Below are 16,607 nucleotides of genomic sequence, written 5' to 3'. Positions count from 1 at the left end.
TAAAAACACTTCCCTCCTGAACCTTATTTAACCCTTTAACATGTCCCCCCTTTTCCTTCTGTCCTTCAGACTATACAGATTGAGTTCATTAAGTCTTTCCTGATAAGTTTTATGCTTAAGACCTTCCACTATTCTTGTAGCCCGTCTTTGGACCCATTCAATTTTGTCAATATCTTTTTGTAGATGCGGTCTCCAGAACTTTACACAGTATTCCAAATGTGGTCTCACCAGCGCTCTATACAGTGGGATCACAATCTCCCTCTTCCTGCTTGTTATACCTCTAGCTATGCAGCCAAGCATCTTACTTGCTTTTCCTACCGCCCGACCACACTGTTCACCCATTTTGAGACTGTCAGAAATCACTACCCCTAAATCCTTCTCTTCTGAAGTTTTTGCTAACACAGAACTGCCAATACAATACTTAATGCACAAGGCTTGAATTTTTGGACCTGGACAATCTACCCTACTGTCTGACTTAAGCTTAGTACAATGTCCTACCTGTTAATGACTACTTTAGCTTCAACCCCAATAACACACGGGCAAACCATAGATACAAACTCAAAATAAACCTGTCCAAACTAATTGACAAATTAATTAAATAAATAAAATAAATAAATAAATTACAGGCGGACCCTCCACTGCTTCAAATCTACACCTAAAGTCTTTTTGTGCACACACACAAACTAATTTCTCCTTAGTTCTAAGTTGCTTTTCTCCTTGTTTAGTTTCCACCCATTGCTTTTTATTCTACCCTCAGGTGATTTGGAGAATAGTTTGACTCCCTCTTCCTTGTGGCAGCCCCCTGGCATGTTAAAACATTGCTATCATGTCTCCCCTAGTCCTTCTCTTAATTCAACTAGGCATACCCAGTTCCAGCAACCATTCTTTGTATGTTTTAGCCTCCAGCCCCTTTAATCGTCTTTTTTGCTCTTCTCTGCACTTCTCTTTCTAGAGTCTCAACATCTTTTTTATATCATGATGATCAAAACTGGATGCAGTATTCCAAGTGTGGCTTTAACAAGACATTATAAAGTGGTATTAACACTTCACGTGATCGTGATTCTATCCCTCTGTTGAAGCAGCCTGGAACTATGTTGGCTTTTTTTGACAGCTGCAGCACACATCTGACACACAGATATAAATATTATATAGAGACAGTCAGATAGATAGACAGACAGGATAGCCTTCTTCCCATATCCAAAGGGCTGCCTCAAAGAAGAGGACAATGGATGGACATCAAGGAAGGAGAGCAGCAAACTAGAACTAAGGAGAAATTTCCTAAGAAACAATTTATCAACAGAACAGTTTGCTTTTACAAGTTGTGAATTCTCCACTACAGAAGGTATTTAAGAAGAGATTCGACAAATCATCTCTCTGAGATGGTATAGGGTTTCTTGCTTGAGCAGGAGGCTGGATTAAAAGACCTTTAAATTCCCATCCAACTCTGTTAATTTGTTATTTTTATTTGCCTCTAAGCCTTGTATCCATCTTTTCAGCTATCTCCATGCTCATGAGCAATCATGGTCAAGTACTCACATTTTCTGAAGACAATCTATTCAGTCAAGGCATCACAGGTAGGTTAATGAATTGGGGAGTATAAATGAGTTTCGCCATCCATTAGGAAGCTTAGAGTCTTGGTGGGGACCAATGTAATCATTTCCCTTGTATAGACTTAGACAACCTGAAAGAAATACTGGAGGTGATGAATACTGGATTATAATGAAGACAAAATTGGGGTGGGGTTTTTTTCCAGATTTGAAATCTGCACACTAATGAATTCCCACCATTGGGCTGGAGCATTTAATTAAAGCTTTCCCAAGAGGGCCAAATGTTGTAGACAGTTTTAGTGACAACTGCGGAGCAAAAAATATTGTGTCTGTAGAAAGGATCCCATAATGACATTCAGGGGTCCATTACTAACCAATTGTCTTTTTTTTTGTCAATAAAAACTATCAGAAGAATCCACCAAGTTGGAAGGGACCTGCTCAAGCAGAAAACCTTATAGCATTTGAGACAAATGGTTGCCCAATCTCTTCTTGTTGAAGCATCCATAATTTCTAGATACTGCATGGACCCTGCTTGGTCCTTCCATGAGTTCTGAGTTTTCCAAATCTGAAATAAATCTTACATTAACAAAACACCATGATTTAAATGGAACTGTCTAAGAATTTAGATTTGATTTAATGTTCATCACATCAACCAAGGACAATCAGCCAGGATAATCCTATGACAGTCACCTGCCAACTTGGATACTCTCCTGCAATGTAGACTTCAATTCCCAGAATCCATCATCCAACGTGGCCTTTGCTGAGAATTCTGGGAGCTATTTAGAAAACAGAATAACATTTTATAGTAATCAACTTGTAAACACAGGCCCCATATAAATCATTTTGAGATTGTTTGGCTGGGGGTGGACATAAATTCAAATAAATAAAAAGAGAATTGAATGCTATCAGAGCATGATTATTGACAACCCAATTAATTAATGCTCGTTGTTACATTTATTGCTAAACAATGTTGATCGGAAGACATGAATTCTACACACATTTTTTTTACTTATTAACTCATAGACATGAACACCATAGCTTTTTAGAGCAGATGTATTAGGGCTCACCCCGTTCAATCTGTTTTTCATTATTCTAGCTGAAACAAATAATTCCTTCAATTCTGTCAAACTCTTTACTAAATCTGCACTACTATTACTACTAGATTTTTCTCATCATTCCTATCACCTTTTTCCTCCCACTTATGACTGTATGACTGTAACTTGTTGCTTGTATCCTTAAAATTTTTATTAATATTGATTGTTTCCTCATTGCTTATTTGACCCCATGACAATCATTAATTGTTGTACCACATGATTCTTGACAAATGTATATTTTTCTTTTATGTACATTGAGAGCATATGCACCAAGTCAAATTCCTTGTGCGTCCAATCACACTTGGTCAATAAAGATTTCTATTCTATTCTTTTATGTCAGACAAACTCTTCCTTCTGCAATTCCTACTTCTATCACTCCATTGCCTTGATAAGAAAATATACTAGGTTTATTGGACAGAGGTGACAAAATTCATTCCTGACTGATTTACAGATTCACTTTCCACAACAAAAAATTACAGTGGTTATAACTGATGTAAACCTCTATCCACTCTACTTTTGCTAGTGTGTGATATCTTGAGCATGGCAGTAAAGGAGTAACTTTAGTTGGTGTAGGTAAGCATTTTTTGCAGAAATTGACTGTTATGTAGATGAAAGTTCCAACAATGGTTTTAAGTATTAAGCCATTTGGAATATACTTATATGTTGTGGTTAGCTCTGGCCCAGCTCCTGCCCCAAGGACTGTGGATGTGTGGGAGACATCCACATGCTGCAGGCCTGTTTTGCCCCCGATGGAATCTGCTGATGAATGCTCCTCTGACCAAGAAGACATGAGTGACAGGGAGGAGGAGAGTGTGGCAGACAGCTCAGAAGGAGATCAATTATCTAGCTCCTCCTTGGATTCAGAACAAGAGTTAATGATACAGCCACACATGCAGAGAGCGATGCATAGGCAACAACAACTGAGAGATTATTATCAAAGAAAATGAGGCCACCTGTGGTTGGGTGGGGCTGTGGTAATTAGTGAGGCTGCTATAAATAGCAGCCTGTGGGTTTGGCCATTGTGGAGGATTATCTGATCGTTGTGTTTCATGACTGCTTTACTGACTTTGACCTTTTGTGTGCTGATTTTCCCCCGCTTTGAAACTAAACCAGGGCAAAGTGTGTGTCACTTTGTGAAAGAAGAAGGACTGTGAATTACCTCACAGCTGCAAGCTAAGTATCACAGGACTGATAAGGGACTTGTACAAATTACCAGTTTGTTTGGAGACGAGTGCTCTTTGCAATACCAAAAGAGGGCTTGGTTTAAGTGAATTTTCATTATAAAGAACATTGTTTTGAATTTTCAAACGTGTGTGTGCCTCAAATTTGTACCTGTGAATTTTCGGGAGGAGTCTACCAGAGAGCCCGACAGAACACTTATATTTCATGGTTTAGTTCTGAAAATGTGATTTAGTACATTGTGGAATCAAAATCTTGATCTTGCTTTGTACTCTTTTGCAGTGCATCCATAGGAAAATTGTTGTTAGTGAAATATTAAGACAATGTAATGAAGAGAACTCAATTATGATATTTAATTTCAAATGCTGGTATATTTAAGAACAGAGTAACATGGCACTGAAATGCATAATTTTAAAAACAAAAGTACAAAGTTTCTTGGGTGGCCAGGAATTCCTTGACAAATCTGATAAATTTGTCTCCAATATTTCAGACATCATTCAATATTTTAATTCTGAAACAAAGGCACTTCAAGCATTCCGAATGATACCCTGATGCAATTGAACTTCCTGTTTATATGAAAAATGCTGGATACATTTCCAACTCCAGAATCCTAAGCAGTATTAAAATAAGTAATACCATTAACTATAATTAATAGCAATCTCCCAATATTTGAGGGGCTGCCACAAAGAAGGATCAACTCAATGACATCTCTGTCTTATTGTGTCCAGCATGAATCACTTTTCTTCAATCGTTGACCTTTGAGATTTATTTCCCCAATATTCATTTCTAGACATCTTTGGTTAGATAAAACACATGTCCTTGTTTCCTTTTAGTTTCAGTTGAGTCTTCTCCCTCCAATTCTGTCTTTTCATTTAACTGGGATGGGGCAGTTCACCAGTTCTTCATTAAGTCCTACCTGTGAAGGGCAACCAAAAAATGTACTACTACACTGTGGGTGTGGCTTATGCAGGATGCCTGCTTTTCTTTCAATATCTTTCAGTGCAAATTGAGTGCTCTGGGGTGGAGCTCCATTTTCGCTACCCCACTGCGTTGCCCCCATCCCATCCGGGCAGTACCCACCCCTGAGTCCTACGTAGGAGTGTAGTTTTGTCCTTTTCCTACAGAACTGTTTCCAGCACAGATCTCATGCCTTTGGATTGATTAGATTAGATTAGATTTATTGGATTTATATGCCGCCCCTCTCCGCAAACTCGGGGCGGCTCACAACAAGGTAAAAACAATACATAATAACAAATCCAATACCCACCAATCCAATTACAATGTTAAGCTAAAAAATCCATAAAAAACAACCCCAGAATATTAAAAAAACAAGCACACAATCAATCTAACACCAAAACAACATGGGCAAGGGGGAGATGTTTCAGTTCCCCCATGCCTGACGGCAGAGGTGGGTTTTAAGGAGTTTGCAAAAGGCAAGGAGTGTGGGGGCAATCCTAATCTCAGGGGGAAGCTGGTTCCAGAGGGTCGGAGCCGCCACAGAGAAGGCTCTTCCCCTGGGTCCCGCCAGACAACATTGTTTAGTCGACGGGACCCAGAGAAGGCCAACTCTGTGGGACCGAACCGGTCGCTGAGATTCGTGCGGCAGAAGGCGGTCCCGGAGATATTCTGGTCCGGTGCCATGAAGGGATTGGTCATGCTCCAAAACCATTGTCTTGCTTTTTAAAGAAATTAATAGTATCTTACAGATGTCCTAAAAACTTAACATAGCTTGTTGGCTTACCATGTCTCCAAAATTAGAAAAATGGACCTGTTATAGACATACAAGCAATCCTTAACTTACAACCATTTATTTAGTGACCAGAAATCCCAGCTTATATATACTGTGGCACCACAGAGTAAACAAAGAGTACAGTCATCATGTGCTTTACTGCTCAACTATGTAACTGTAATAGAAAACAGGAAACTCTCCAACATAAAGAATACATACATTCCAAAAGTTTGAAGTCACAACATCACTGGGGGGGGAAGTGAGTTATGTCCATTTTTCACACTTACAAATGTAGTACCATCCCCATAGTCACTTTGGAAGCTTCGCAACTGCCATGTATTTATGACAATTGCAGCGTCCTGGGGTCATCGGTCACTTTTTGCAACCTTTTGACACATAAAGTCAGTGTGGAAGCTAGATTCACAACAACCATGTAGTTAACTTGACAGTTGTAGTGAGAAAAGTTGGCAAGAAAGGTTGTAAAGTGAGACAAAACGCCATTAACCATTGACTTGCTTTGCAACAGAAATGTTGGGTTCAGTTGCAGTGGTAAGTTGAAGTCTACCTGTACTTAAAAAAAAAAACTTCTGTAGTTTAAGATACTCCACTTGACTTTATTAAGATCATTCCTTGCAATGAATTGTCTTTTCCTTTTTGAAAGAGTCGTTTTCCACCAAAGCAAGTTGACCAACCCCTTTCCTTATGAACATCTTTCTCCTGAACCAAAGTTTCCTCATGGAGTTCTTCATCTCTTTGTTCCTCAATGTGTAGATCACAGGGTTGAGGAAAGGGGTCACCATGGTATAGAAGACAGCGGCCATCTTCTCAGTGGAAAAGCTGGTGGTGGGCCGGGTGTAAATAAAAATGCAAGGTCCTAAGAACAAGACCACCACAAGTAGGTGGGCAGCACATGTGGAGAAGGCTTTGCGACGGCCTTCAGCTGTCTGCTTCCTGAGGGAGAGAAAGATGATGGCGTAGGAAGACAACAAGGCCAAGAAGCAAAGCAAGGAGATCACCCCACTGTTGGATATCATAAGCACTTCAGTGAAGTACGTATCAGCGCAGGCCAACTTCATGACTGGGGGAATGTCGCAGAAAAAGCTATCTATGATATTTGGGCCACAGAAAGGAAGGCGAATGGTGAGGATAGTCTGAACCAGGGAATGGATGATGCCCCCGAACCACAGAGCACCCACCAACCATGCACAGATCTTCAGGTTGACAAGAGTCACATACTGTAATGGAAAGCAGATGGCGACACAGCGGTCATAGGCCATGATGGTCAGGAGGAAGATCTCAGCGGAGGCACAGATGTGGAGGAAGAAGAATTGTGCCACACAGCCCCCAAAGGAGATGATCTTCTGCCTGAAGACAGAGTCCAGGAGCATCTTGGGTGCTGTGACAGAGGAATGGCAGATGTCAAGGAAGGACAGATTTCCCAAAAGAAAGTACATGGGTGTGTGGAGGCACCGGTCCCAAGCCACCGTCACCACAATCAAGGAGTTTCCTATTAGGGTAAGCAGGTAAATGATGAAGAAGATGACAAATAAAACCAGTTCTAGACTCCGGTTATCCGTCAGTCCCAAGAACACAAAGTAAGTGACCGTCTGATTTGCCTCCTCCATTGGAATGGGACAGATGAAAGTCCATGCATTCAACCTAAGTAAGGAGAAATAAAACATTTTGATCAAAATATCTCCAAGCATATATGTATAGGGGAAAAAATCCATTCCTCATTATTATTCATTTACCATATGGCAAAGATGTTAAAAAGCACATTGTGGTCACATTCTCAATGAGCAAATATGAAACCGAGGCAGCAGCTGCCAAAAAAGTCAATGCAGTTCTAGGCTGCATTAACAGATAGAGAATTGAGTTCATGTGAACTGTTAATACTACTTTATAATGCCTTGGCAAGGCCACCCTTGGAATACTGCATCCAGTTTTGGTCACCACAATGTTAAAAAAGATGCTGAGACTCTTGAAAGAGTTAACAGAAGAGCAACAAAGATGATTAGGGGACTGGAGGCTAAAACATATGAAGAACGGTTGAAGGAACTTGGCATGGGTTGTTTAATGAAAAGAAGGACCAGGAGAGACAGATTTGTTCAGATTTTCCATTGTTATGCTTTGCCCAGAGGTCAAAGCCTTTACCTTCTCAATATTTGTTGAAGCATTTTTTAGGCATGTTGAGACAAATACACTTTTGCTGATGCAAATCCCTGCCTCAGCTTTTGCCTTGCATATTTTGCAGCTTTTGCCTTCCGGTCAACGACTACTTCACCTTCAACCGCAACAACACAAGAGCATGCAACAGATTCAAACTTAATATTAACCGCTCCAAACTTGACTGTAAAAAATATGACTTTAACAATCAAGTTGTCGACGCGTGGAACTCATTACCGGACTCTATAGTGTCTACTCCCAACCCCCAACATTTCTCCCTTAGACTCTCCACGATTGACCTCTCCAGGTTCCTAAGAGGCCAGTAAGGGGCGTACATAAGTGCACTGATGTGCCTAACGTCCCCTGTCCAATTACCTTTCCTTTTCTCATATATCCTATATATTCTCTCCCTCTCATCCACTCCTCTTCTTTTTTACTTACTATCCCTATATATACTACTTAATGTCTATTTCATTTCATATGTATTGTATATTGGACAAAGAATAAATAAATAAATAAATAAATAAATAAATAAATAAATAAATAAATAAATATAGAAATTCTCTTTTAAAATAAATAATTTATAAAATCTGTCCTCTGGTAATCAACATCTGGTGGATTAAAAACCTTTAATTTTTAGAAAGCTAATTAAGCAGAGATGTGGTTTACACACAAGGAGCCCATCTTTAATTTATATCCATTTCAATAACCCTGTTGGGTTGATGTGTACAGAAAGATTGACTGACTCAAAGTTATCCATTTAAGATTCCAAATTCTACAAGTAGATTAGACACTGAATGTCTGGTTTTTTTAGACCAACAAGGTAAACTTATGCTGATTCACCTCGTTGCACCATTCCTTAAAATAAACCCAATTCTATGGATGGAAAAGGCATTTTCTAACATCCTTTAGATTAGAATAATCACTAGTGACTAGAGAAAAATAATAAGAGATTGGCCTGAGCTGTAAAACAGGACAAGATTCATTTAACAACTGTCTCACTTGTCCACAGAAATTTTAGGCTAAATTGAGGTCATATATCAAATCAATCGGAAAAGAGCTGGAAGGGATCTTCTAGTCCAACCCTTATTCAAACAGGAAACCCTATACCATTTCAGACAGGGGATTGTCCAGTCTCTTCTTCAAAATGGTGAAAAATCGAATGGTGAAAAAAAGTAAGGTTCTAAATTTAGACAAGAAAAACAAAATGCACAAGTACAATATATGTGATATATTGCTCAACAGTAGTAACTGGGAGAGTGATATTGGAGTCCCAGTGGACAACCAATAAATAAGAGTCAGCAGTGCAGCAACTGCCAAAAAAGCCAAAACAATTCTAGGCTGCATTAACAGAGGGATAGAATCAAAATCATGTTCAGTGTTAATACCACTTTATAATACCTTGGTAAGGCCACACTTAGAATACTGCATTCAGCTTTGGTCACCATGATGTAAAAAAGATGTTGAGACTGTAGAAAGAGTTCAGAGAAGAGCAAAAAAGATGATATGGGGACTGGAGGCTAAAACATATGAAGAATGGTTGAGGAACTGGGTATAGCTAGTCTAGTGAACAGAAGGACCGGGGGACATGATAGCAGTCTTCCAATATCTCAGAGGTTGCCACAAAGAAGAGGGAGTCAACCTATTCTCCAAAGTATCTGAGGGTAGAACAAGAAGAAATGGGTGGAAACTAAACAAGGAGAGAAACAACTTAGAACTAAGGAGAAATTTCTTGACATTAGAATAATTAATTCGTGGAACAGTTTGCCTCCAGAAGTTGTGAATGCTCCAACAATGGAAGTTTTTAAGAAGATGTTTGGATAACGATTTGTCTGAAGTAGAGTTTCCCGCCTAAGGAGGGGTTGGACTAGAAGACCTCCAAGGTCCCTTCCAACTCTGTATTATTGTTGTTGTCGTTTTATTTTTGTTTTATTTTTATTTATTCATTTGTCCAATACACAAATACACAGGAAGAAAATAGACATGTAGTAATATATATAGGGGTAAAAGTGAACTTAGAGGAGAAGATATATGAAAGGAAGAAAATATATATGATATATGAGAGAAAGGAAAGACAATTGGACAGGGGACGAAAGACACACCAGTGCACTTATGTACGCCCCTTACTGGCCTCTTAGGAACCTGGAGAGGTCAATCGTGGAGAGTCTAAGGGAGAAATGTTGGGGGTTAGGGGTTGACACTATTGAGTCCGGTAATGAGTTCCATGCTTCGACTACTTGATTGTTAAAGTCATATTTTTTAGTCAAGTTTGAAGCGGTTCGCATTAAGTTTGAATCTGTTGCGTGCTCTTGTGTTGTTGAGGTTGAAGCTGAAGTAGTCATGGACCGGTAGGACATTGCAGCATATTGCTGTTCTTGTTGTTGTTGTTGTTGTTGTTGTTGTTGTTTATTATTATTATTATTATTATTATTATTATTATTATTATTATTATTATTGAAGCACCTGCAACTTCTGAAGGCAAGCCATTCCACCAGTTAATTGTCCTCACTGCCAGGAAGTTTCTCTTCATTTCTACCGTAGGTTGCGCCTTTCCTTGATTTAGTTTTCATCCATTGTTTCTTGTGCTGCCCTCTGGGCCAAAATTTCTTGTGGCAGCCTCTCAAATATTGGGATACTGCTATCAAGTCCCACACACACACACTCCGATACTTCTATTCTCTAGACCAGCCACACCTAAACCCTGCTACCATTTTTCATTTGTTTTTCGGTTTTTTTAGCCTTCAACCCCTTAATCATTCTTATTGCTCTTCTCTGCATTTTTCCAGAATCTCAACAACTGTTTCATAATGTGGTGACCAACACTGATGCAGATTTAAATTGTTCTAAGAAAGAGTGCGGATTTACCTGATATATTGGAGGAAAAAAAGAAGATCATGCAGATAGCTTCACAAGTTCTTCTGTGTCCATCTTATTTTTTTTCTCTCTCATTCTTTTCTCTAGGTGGAGAGATGGTTTTCATAAGCATCATCTGATCTTGGCTATTTCTCCTTTATATAACCTTAGATGCTCTGAAAGTAAGAAATAAACTTAGAACTCAAGGAGGACCAGGTTGGGGAGGGCAGAGAAGAAGATCTTGAGAGATTGGTGATCCTAACTGTAATTAATACACCACGGAGCTTGAATCTTTAATTAAAGATTCCTCAAGAGGATCAGAAATCTGGAGCAAAGTTTGGTAAGAATTAATAGGAAAAATAAATTGTGCCAACAGGCCTGCCTCCATAATGACATTTAGAGGTTCACTGCAAAAAAATGAAGACAAGTCAATTTTGATTTTACTCTTTCTCTAGGGAAGATCTCAGGGATGATTTGATCACGCAGGTGAAACTAAAAAGGAAGGGAGGCTAAAAACCTGCTTTGATCCTTCTTAAAGTTTTGGGTTCTTCTCTGCCAAGAAGCGCTGGGTCAATTGAGTCCATTCCGGAAGATGAAAATAATAAACCAGCTCAGTGTTTGGTCAACCATTTGTCTCAAATCGTATAGGGTTTCCTGCTTGAGTAGGGAGTTGGAAGACTGCCAAGGTCCCTTCTAATTCTGTTCTGTTCTGTTCTGCCCTGCCCTGCCCTATCCTATTCTATTCTATTATGTTGTGTATCCTATATTGTCCATTTTATTCTATTCCTGTTCTGTTCTGTTCTAGTCTGTTCTATGTCGTCTATTCTGTTTTATTCTATTCTCTGTTGTCTATTCTATCTTATTATTATGTTTTCTATTCTATATTGTCTATTTATTCTATTCTCTGTTGTCTATTCTATTCTTTTTTCTATTCCATTTTATTCTATTCTCAGTTGTCTATTCTAGTCTAGTCTAGTCTATTACTAGCCTGTTCTAGTCTATTGTATGTTGTCTATTCTATTCTATTCTCTTCTTCTGTTCTGTTCTCTGTTGTCTATCCTATCCTATCCTTCCTATGCTATCCTATTATTATGTTGTCTATTCTATCTTGTCCATTCTTCTCTTCTATTCTCTGTTGTCTATTCTATTCTAGTATAGTCTAGTATAGTCTTTTATTTTATTCTATTCTATTTTATTTTATTCTATGTTGTCAAGTATTTATCTTCTTTTTTATATATTTTGTTAAAGATCCCTAATTAAAAAATTTACTGAAACTATGTTTGTTTGTTTTATTTATTTGTTTATTTGTTTGTTTGTTTGTTTATTAATTTATTAATTTGTTAATTTGTTAATTTGTTAATTTGTCAATTTGTCAATTTGTCAATTTGTCAATTTGTCAATTTGTCAATTTGTCAATTTGTCTATTTGTCTATTTGTCTATTTGTCTATTTGTCTATTTGTCTATTTGTCTATTTGTCTATTTGTCTATTTGTCTATTTATTTATTTATTTATTTATTTATTTATTTATTTATTTATTTATTTATTTATTTATTTATTTATTTATTTATTTATTTATTTATTTATTTATTTATTTATTTATTTATTTATTTATTTATTTATTTATTTATTTATTTATTTATTTATTTATTTATTTATTTATTGTTAGAGTTGAAAGGGACCATGCAGGTCATCAAGTCCAACCCTCACCCCACCCCCCTGCCTGAGCAGGAAATCCTACAGGACCTCAGCCAAATGGCATTGTTTCAATGTGTATGTTAGCCCCATATCATAAAGATTCCATCTTTTCAACAAGGAGCTTTAGAATAGAATAGAATAGAATAGAATAGAATAGAATAGAATAGAATAGAATAGAATTATTGGCCAAGTGCAATTGGACACTCAAGGAATTTGTCTTGGTGCATATGCTCTCAGCATACACAAATCTAATCCACAAATTGGAGGTACGTTACAGAGTCTTGGAAAGAGCAATGAGAATCTCCAGCTTTCTTTAATTAATGAGTTCAATTAAAAGAGAGCAACTGGCCTTTGAACTGATCATGAAGATAACAAGGGGGTGGATAGCTCTGCGTTTTAGGATTCGTCGTCAACTGTAAGACACAATCAAGAAGTATACTGCAAAGGGCAAAGCAGCCACGAACAGCTTGAAAAAGATGGTTAAAAGATGCAGTTAGTCCTCAACTTACAACCATTTGTTTAGTAGCCATCCAAAGTTATAACAGCACAGGAAAAGGCAACTGATGTCCCGTTTCCTGGTATGCCCTCTGGGAGCATCGCAAGCACATGGGTATCCAGCTGGCACGTGCGTGCCTGTCGACACAAGATTTAGTTTCTGCACATGCACAGCAAGCAAAATCTTGTGCAAGGATGCCTGCGTGTGCAAGATTTTACTATTACTATTACTATTACTATTACTATTACTATTACTATTACTATTACTATTACTATTACTATTACTATTACTATTAATGGCAGACTTCTGTCATACTTCTGTCACACTAATTAAAACTGTTTGATACTCATTACGGCTGTGAATTCAGTTGTTGAAATACAAAGAGGGGTTTGGGGGTCTATGTTTGTGATTTATGCTTTATCAGGAAGTCTAGGTCAGAACATCATTGTAATGTCCCGGGGTCATGTGACCGCCATTTGTGACCATTCCAACTGGCTTTGGAGCAAGGTAAATGGAAGAAGCCAGTTTTACTTAATGACCAATGTTGGAATTCATGGCTGGAATGTGTTTTTATGCTACAACTACAGTAGTATTCAGCCAGTAGATGGCAGTATTTACAAATCTGGATCCACAGTGTATACTGTATGCTCTTTTGTTCTGGGCTTCCTGTTTCCTGTTATATAGCTGAGCGGTAAAGCACATGGTGACTATACTCTGTATTTGTTCTGTGGTTATAGATATACATATATAAATGGAATTTCTAACACCATGTGTTTTAGTTGATTTGCTTAATAACCATAGCAAAAAAGATCATAAATTAAGTGTGATACAAATAATAGCCACCCTGCTTAGCAATGGAATCTTTGTCGCAATCGTGGTTGTAAGTCAAGGACTACCTGTAATTTCAAGTAATTGATCATTCACTGATAATTGCATTTCAAAGCGCCAGAAGGGAGTAGGATTTGTGGAGAGGAGGAGGAGGACAACGATAACGATGACGATGACAACTGTAAGGTCCTTCATGTTTGTGAAATTGGTTGTTTTCTTGCCAACATTTCATGATGCAAGTAAGTAATGTCATTAGTGTTCCAACTTATACCATAGAAGCTTAAAGTGTTTGTTATATTGTATGGTAAAAAAAATCATCAATGGTTGTTAGATTCTGCTGAGATTACATGTCAAACAAGCAAACCTCTTTAAAAAGCAACTGGCCCAATTATAAATAATCATGCTGTGAATATATAAATCAATATTATATACAAGTACAGTGATACCTCGTCTTATGAACCCCTCATCATATGAACTTTTTAAGAAACGAACCTGGGGTTTAAGATTTTTTGCCTCTTCTTCCGAACTATTTTCACCTTATGAATCCGCCACTGCCGCTAGGATACCCCGCCTCCGGACTTCCGTTGCCAGAATAGAATAGAATAGAATAGAATAGAATAGAATTCTTTATTGGCCAAGTGTGGTTAGACACACAAGGAATTTGTCTTTGGTGCATAAGCTCTCAGTGTACATAAAAGAAAATATACATTTGTCAAGAATCATGAGGTACAACACTTAGTGATTGTCATGGGGTCAAATAAACAATGAAGAAACAATCAATATTAATAAAAGATCTTAAGGATACAAGCAACAAGTTACAATTATAGAGTCATAAGTAGGAGGAAATGGTGATAGAGATGATGAAAGAAGATATTTTATATAACTTTTTATATATATTATAGAGAGAGAGAAAATATTTTAGTCTCCAGCCCCCTAATCCTTATGGTTGCTCTCCTCTGAACTTTTTCTAGAGTCTCAACATCCTTTTTTATAGTGCGAGTGTAGTATTCTAGTTGTGGTCTTGCTTTATAGAGTGGTATTACTAACCCCAAGTGGGTTCTGAATCCTTTTGCTTCCAGGTTGCCCAGAATTGTGCTGGGTGTGCAGGCACACAGAAATCAAAAAATAGCTTCTGCACATGCACAGATGTAAAATCCAAGGTGGCAGTCCCACGAAGACATCACCAGAACCAGCTCCATGATGTCATCGTCAAACTACTAATGGTTCTAAAGAACCGGTAGGAATCATCTGTTACTACCTTCCTTGATCTTGATTGTATGTCTCTGCCAATGCAGTTTATGATGGCATTGGCTTTTTTGGCTGTCACCACACAATATTGGCTCATATCATAATCGACCTTTCCATGGGATCCTCTCTTTCCATATATTGTTTGTTTTTCCACCTACACAAAGATAGCCAACTCATCTCCTTGCCAAGAAGATCTTTCTCTGATTCCAGAGTTTCTTAATGGAGTTTTTGACCTCTTTGTTCCTCAGAGTGTAGATCAGAGGGTTGAGGAAAGGGGTCACCATGGTGTAGAGGACAGCAGCCAGTCTGTCTGTTGAAAAGCTGGAAGCAGGGCGGGTGTAGATAAAGATACAGTGTCCCAGGAACAGGATCACGACAAGTAGGTGAGCTGCACACGTGGAGAAAGCTTTGTGACGCCCCTCTGCTGTCTGCCTTGCCAGTGAAATAAGGATGATGGCATAGGAAGCTACCAAGATCACGAAGCAAACTACAGACATCAGACCACTGCTGGATATGAGGAGAACGCCAGTGAAGTAGGTGTCCGTACAAGCCAACTTCATGAGTGGAGGAATATCACAGAAAAAGCTGTCTATGACATTAGGGCCACAATAAGTGAGATGAACGGTGAGGACCATCTGGATCAGGGAGTGGATAATTGCCCCGACCCACAAGATTCCGAGCAAACCCCCACAGGTCTTCAGATTCATCAGGTTCACGTACTGCAAGGGATAGCAGATGGCGACGCAACGATCATAGCCCATGACGGTCAAGAGGAAGATCTCCACCGAAGCACACAGGTGAAGGAAGAAGAGTTGGGTGACGCAACCCCCAAAAGAGATGACCTTGTGGCGGAAGAAGCAATCGGAAAGCATCTTGGGCATTGTGACAGAGGAATGGCAAATGTCAATGAAAGAGAGGTTCCACAAGAAAAAGTACATGGGGGTGTGTAGGCAGCGGTCCCAAGCCACCGTCACTATGATGAGGAGGTTGCCTGCTAGGATTAGTAAGTACAGGATGGAGAAAACGACAGATAAAACCAGCTCCAGGCTCCGGTTATTGGTCAGTCCCAAGAACACAAAATGGCTCACTGTCTGGTTGATTCCTTCCATTGAAATGGGGTAGAAATAGGTCCACCCTTTCAACCTAAGGAGGAAAAAAAGATGATAATTTCTTTCTACCATCTCAACTTATCAGATCAGAGTGACAGAGTCAGAAGGGACCTCTTGGTTGTCTAGTCCAACCCCCTGCCCAAGCAGGAGACCCTACTACACCATTTCTAAAGATGGCAGTTCAATGTCTTCTTGAAAGACTCCAGTGATGAAGCTCACACAACCCCCGAAGGCAACTTCTGTTCCATTGCTTGTTTGCTTTCACTGTCAGAAAATGTCTCCTTATTTTGGCAGGACCCAGGGGAAGAGCCTTCTCTGTGGCGGCCCCGGCCCTCTGGAACCAACTCCCCCCAGAGATTACAATTGCCCCCACCCTCCTTGCCTTTCGTAAGCTACTTAAAACCCACCTCTGCCGCCAGGCATGGGGGAATTAAGACTTTTTCTCCCCCTTGGCCGTTACAACTGTATACATGGTATGTTTGTATGTATGTTTGGTTTTTATATATTAATAGGTTTTAATTTGCTTTTAGTATTGGATTTTATTGTATATTGTTCATGATTATTGTTAGCCGTCCCGAGTTTTCGGAGAGGGGCGGCATATAAATCCAATAAAACTTGAAACTATTTCCAGGTTGAATCTCTCCCTGTTCAGTTTCTATCCA

The 16,607-nt window shown here is 38.9% G+C and overlaps 2 protein-coding genes across 2 annotated transcripts; both read right to left on the bottom strand.

Annotated features, from left to right (window-relative positions):
- Positions 1 to 6,172: 6,172 nt before the first annotated feature.
- LOC139154886 (olfactory receptor 4E2-like) lies at positions 6,173 to 7,204 on the bottom strand. The gene has a single exon (XM_070729933.1). The coding sequence runs from the start codon at positions 7,172 to 7,174 to the stop codon at positions 6,173 to 6,175; it is 1,002 nt and encodes a 333-aa protein (XP_070586034.1). The 5' UTR covers positions 7,175 to 7,204.
- A 7,805-nt stretch (positions 7,205 to 15,009) lies between these two features.
- LOC139175833 (olfactory receptor 4E2-like) lies at positions 15,010 to 15,945 on the bottom strand. Its single transcript, XM_070767136.1, has one exon. The coding sequence runs from the start codon at positions 15,943 to 15,945 to the stop codon at positions 15,010 to 15,012; it is 936 nt and encodes a 311-aa protein (XP_070623237.1).
- Positions 15,946 to 16,607: the final 662 nt, after the last annotated feature.

This window comes from Erythrolamprus reginae, chromosome Z, assembly GCF_031021105.1.
Source record: "Erythrolamprus reginae isolate rEryReg1 chromosome Z, rEryReg1.hap1, whole genome shotgun sequence".
NCBI classification, from domain to species: Eukaryota; Metazoa; Chordata; class Lepidosauria; order Squamata; family Dipsadidae; genus Erythrolamprus; species Erythrolamprus reginae.
Note: the sequence above shows the minus strand (reverse complement) of the source record. Positions and strands in the feature narration are given on the sequence as shown.

Coding starts and splice junctions, on each gene's coding strand:
- LOC139154886 (XM_070729933.1), bottom strand. CDS start 7,174: ATGGAGGAGGCAAATCAGACGGTCACTTACTTTGTGTTCTTGGGACTG.
- LOC139175833 (XM_070767136.1), bottom strand. CDS start 15,945: ATGGAAGGAATCAACCAGACAGTGAGCCATTTTGTGTTCTTGGGACTG.